Source organism: Hordeum vulgare, chromosome 2H (assembly GCF_904849725.1).
Source record: "Hordeum vulgare subsp. vulgare chromosome 2H, MorexV3_pseudomolecules_assembly, whole genome shotgun sequence".
Taxonomy (NCBI): Eukaryota; Viridiplantae; Streptophyta; class Magnoliopsida; order Poales; family Poaceae; genus Hordeum; species Hordeum vulgare.
Window position 1 is genome coordinate 134958293 of NC_058519.1, and position 4042 is coordinate 134962334.

Consider the following 4042-nt stretch of genomic DNA (forward strand, 5'->3'; position numbering starts at 1 on the left):
TCCACTCATACCCTCACACTCCCACCGCTATCCACTCTGAAGCTCACCTGTGCTGCCGCCGTCGCCGCCCCTCCTCTGCGACGCGGCCGTCACCGGAGCCGCCCTCCTCGCCCGCTCACGCACGCCTCCTGCTCCCATGGTTCGCGGCTCCCTCCCTGCTCCAAACCCTAAGCCCCCGTCCCCCTCGCGCAACCTCCTCACCTCTCCCCCTCCATCTCCGGCAAGACTTCCTCCCCGACCGCCGCCACGCCGTCCGCGCCGACCGCGGCCTCCGCCCCGCCGCTCGAAGACTGTCTCTGCCTCCTGTGCATGAAAACTAATGAATCTCATGTATACTTGATACCATATGAAGATGCAGGTAAATTCAATAGGCTACCTCCATCCTGTGAAGAAATAAATTAAGTTACACCATGCTCCAAAAACTGAGGATAGCTAGTGAAAACTAAAAGCATCATGATATAGGCATCCATCAAAGATGGATACAAGAGGAATATATGCGTTCACATAGACACAAACAAAATGGCTAGAGAACATATCTAGAACGAATTTAGAATGAATTACAACAAACTCCACGGCGGCGTGTTTACTCCGACGAGGTTTGACCGGTATATGGAGCCCCCTCAGTTCGGCCTTCCAACCTTAAAATATAAAGGTTTCTGGTGTGCATTTTTGATGGCCGTTAAATTTTTGACGGATTGGACCACTTTTACGGTTTATTCTAAACACTTATTTCAACCAAAACTGTAAAACGCAAAAATTAAAAGGGTTTGATCACTTATACCGGGTTTGCTAGAGATGCTCTTAAACGGAATGTTTATATCCATCGGATTTGATTTTCAAAATCTTGAGTGGTCAAATTCAGTTCCGATCTTAGAAAACCGATATATTATTACAAAAAGAAAACCACGTATAAACTGAACCGAAGTAAAGCAAATGACACGAGGAGAGAATTAGGTGTCAGCAGTACATTTCATCGGATGAGTGAACCTCAACCTACATCCCAAAACTGAGATCGTCTTCCCTGTGCTACATATGCACGCCGCACACGCTGTTGCCACACGCTTTGCACTGCCATGAGCCCGTCCATGCACGCCTCAGACGCTCACGAGCTTCTTGCCGAGGATCATGTCGTCTGTGGTGAAGTCAGCCTCCTTCCTGAAGGTCCCCCGGTCGAAGTCAAGGTTGTACGAGTCCGTCAAGCCGTCGAGGAGGTCGTACTCCGGCGTAACCCCGAGGTCCTTGCTGGCCTTCTCCACCGACGCGAAGAAATGCTGCCATCGTTGCATCATGCAGTGTCGGTCAGCGACACTGTAATGGTTGTACTTTTCCAGAGCAAGACGTAGAAGAAATCAAGGAATACCTGGTCTCTGAAGGGGAAGGCCTTCTTCTTGCCGAAATCGAAGTCCTTGGGGTTGTAGTGGATGATCTCCGGCTCAGGGAACCCTCCAGCCTGCATTGCATATCAAACACCAACCGAAAAATGATGTATAGTTAGAATCTAAGTGAATTACCCACGGACATGGAGTTGTTTGCACACGAGGAACAGCTTGTTCATATATATGACCTTTGCGCATGCCCATGCTAGCCCGTCGAAGGTGACATACTTGCTGCCGGAGATGTTGTACACCTGCTTGCTCGCCTTGGGGTTGCCGAGGACCTTGATGAAGGCCGTCGCCAAATCCTGTTGCAAAACCAAGCACAAGATAGTACAGAAGATGGCTTCTACGACATACAACCCGATAGCAGCAATTCACCGCATGCATGTCAATGCACAGACCTTGACATGGCCGAGCTGGGTGATCTGGTTCCCAGCGTTAGGGATGGGGATCGGGCGACCAGCCTTGAGCCGGTGGAAGAACCACTCCTCCACGGGGTTGTAGTTGAGAGGGCCGTAGATGTAGACCGGTCTGATGGACGTCCAGTTCATGCCGCTCATCTCCAGCAGGCTCTGTGTCTCCAGCTTTCCCTTATGCCGGCTTTTTGGGTCCACAGCGTCGGTCTACCGGTTGGATGGGCATATGCTTGCCACGAGTCAGTAATAGTGACGACTTCATGTTGACATCCATGTGAGTGGTATGGAAATATACCTCAAAGTGTGGGAGCAGGTCTGACTTAAGGTAGACTCCTGCCGATGAGCAATAGATAAACCTGAAAATAGTACCAGAATGCTAGATAGTTCAGGGCACTGAATTTGCAAATATCTTGTTTTGCATCCGAAAAAGTAACCAGCTTATTGTTCCAGGTTTGGCAACGCTTCTAGTATGGGGGATACTTCAGTGGCCTCGCGTCCTGAAACACCATGACACAAAAGAGTTACAACATTTGGGAGATATCAGAGATGAAAGTTTCAGCTGGGGAAGTGCCATTTTGCATTTCAGAAGCAATCTTCAGGTGTTGTGATACTAATTGACACTCTTATTTACATCTGGTTCGTAGTTATGAACAAACATTTGTGTGGTCTACCAGAAATATCTACTTAGTATATTAGAGCCTGATAGCATTCAGGTCAACGTGGTCGCATGTAATAAGCAAAATACTGCTCTTGGCAATGATGGTTGAAGGACCAGTTGCCCAGCCAAAGGGATCTAGGAGACTGTTGACCACACTAACATCTTCAATATCAGGGTGGATAAAAATCATGGCATCATCGGCATAGACCAAAGTTCTATGCTTAACCATCCACGAACCAAAGGGAACAAGGATGCCTTCAGAGTTCAGACCAAGCAAGATTGAACCGGCGAGCAAAGAAAATCCACGATGAGCATGAAAAGGATAGGCCGGAGGGGATACCCCGGGAAGGAACCGTTAACCAAGTTTTCAGTGCTCGCCGAGGATAACAGATTGTCGATCCAATTACACCATCGCAGACCCCTATGTTGCAAAGCTCCGAGTTCCGAAAGATAGACCGGGAGCACCCTTGAATCTTCTTCTAGACTGCTGATCCTTAAATGCTTGTAACTACTCCATGTAATTTAACTTCCTTGCTTAATCAATAAAATACGGTGCTGCTGCATTTGTAAAGAAAGAGAGTACTCCTATTGTAGCTGTCTGGCTTACCATTAATATCATAGACAACATTAAAGCCCTTAGCAGAAAGGCTTGTCTTAACGAAATCAAAGTCTTTCCTATCACCTTTCAAATGCAGCACCTATACGAAAAAACCATCCTAAATATCATGAGTGATATGCAAATAAAGGTGAACAAGTGAAGCAAGGACAGGATGGTAGGAAACGGCATGCCTTGGAAGAGAACTCTGCATACTCTGCATCTGATTCACCTGGCAACTGTTGGGTTATGGGTGCCTTTCCTCTGGTGAACAATGTGACCTGAAATAAATTCATCTTTTTAGTGGACTCATAAAATCGATGTGCCGGTACTATCAAAACATTGCAGTGTTGGGGAACGTCGCATGGGAAACAAAAAATTTCCTACGCGCACGAAGACCTATCATGGTGATGTCCATCTACGAGAGGGGATGAGTGATCTACGTACCCTTGTAGATCGTACAGCAGAAGCGTTAGTGAACGCGGTTGATGTAGTGGAACGTCCTCACGTCCCTCGATCCGCCCCGCGAACAATCCCGCGATCAGTCCCACGATCTAGTACCGAACGGACGGCACCTCCGCGTTCAGCACACATACAGCTCGACGATGATCTCGGCCTTCTTGATCCAGCAAGAGAGACGGAGAGGTAGAAGAGTTCTCCGGCAGCGTGACGGCGCTCCGGAGGTTGGTGATGACCTTGTCTCAGCAGGGCTCCGCCCGAGTTCCGCAGAAACGCGATCTAGAGGAAAAACCGTGGAGGTATGTGTTCGGGCTGCCGTGGAAAAGTCGTCTCAAATCAGCCCTAAAACCTCCGTATATATAGGTGGGAGGGAGGGGACCTTGCCTTGGGGCTCAAGGAGCCACAAGGGGGTCGGCCGAGTCCAAGGGGGGAGGACTCCCCCCCCAAACCGAGTTGGACTTGGTTTGGTGGGAGGGAGTCCTTCCCTTCCTTCCCACCTCCTCCTTTTTTTTCTTTTCTCTTGATTTTTCCTTCTTGG

At 48.8% G+C, this 4042-nt stretch overlaps 1 protein-coding gene across 1 annotated transcript; it reads right to left on the bottom strand.

Annotated features, from left to right (window-relative positions):
- Positions 1-870: 870 nt before the first annotated feature.
- Positions 871-3341, bottom strand: LOC123425876 (chloroplast stem-loop binding protein of 41 kDa b, chloroplastic-like). The gene is made up of 8 exons (XM_045109624.1): positions 3240-3341; positions 3058-3148; positions 2235-2289; positions 2088-2148; positions 1778-1999; positions 1565-1681; positions 1361-1450; positions 871-1271 (listed from the first exon to the last, which is right to left on the bottom strand). The coding sequence occupies exons 1-8, from the start codon at positions 3339-3341 to the stop codon at positions 1095-1097; spliced, it is 915 nt and encodes a 304-aa protein (XP_044965559.1). The 3' UTR covers positions 871-1094.
- Between the last annotated feature and the right edge of the window lie 701 nt (positions 3342-4042).

What these genes read in the sequence shown, in the direction of transcription:
- LOC123425876 (XM_045109624.1), bottom strand. Translation starts at nt 3,341, where the DNA reads ATGAATTTATTTCAGGTCACATTGTTCACCAGAGGAAAGGCACCCATA. An exon ending in ATGCAGAGTTCTCTTCCAAG is followed by an intron (nt 3,149 to 3,239) that starts GCATGCCGTTTC and finishes TTTTTCGTATAG; the next exon opens with GTGCTGCATTTGAAAGGTGA. An exon ending in TGTTGTCTATGATATTAATG is followed by an intron (nt 2,290 to 3,057) that starts GTAAGCCAGACA and finishes ATGGTGTTTCAG; the next exon opens with GACGCGAGGCCACTGAAGTA.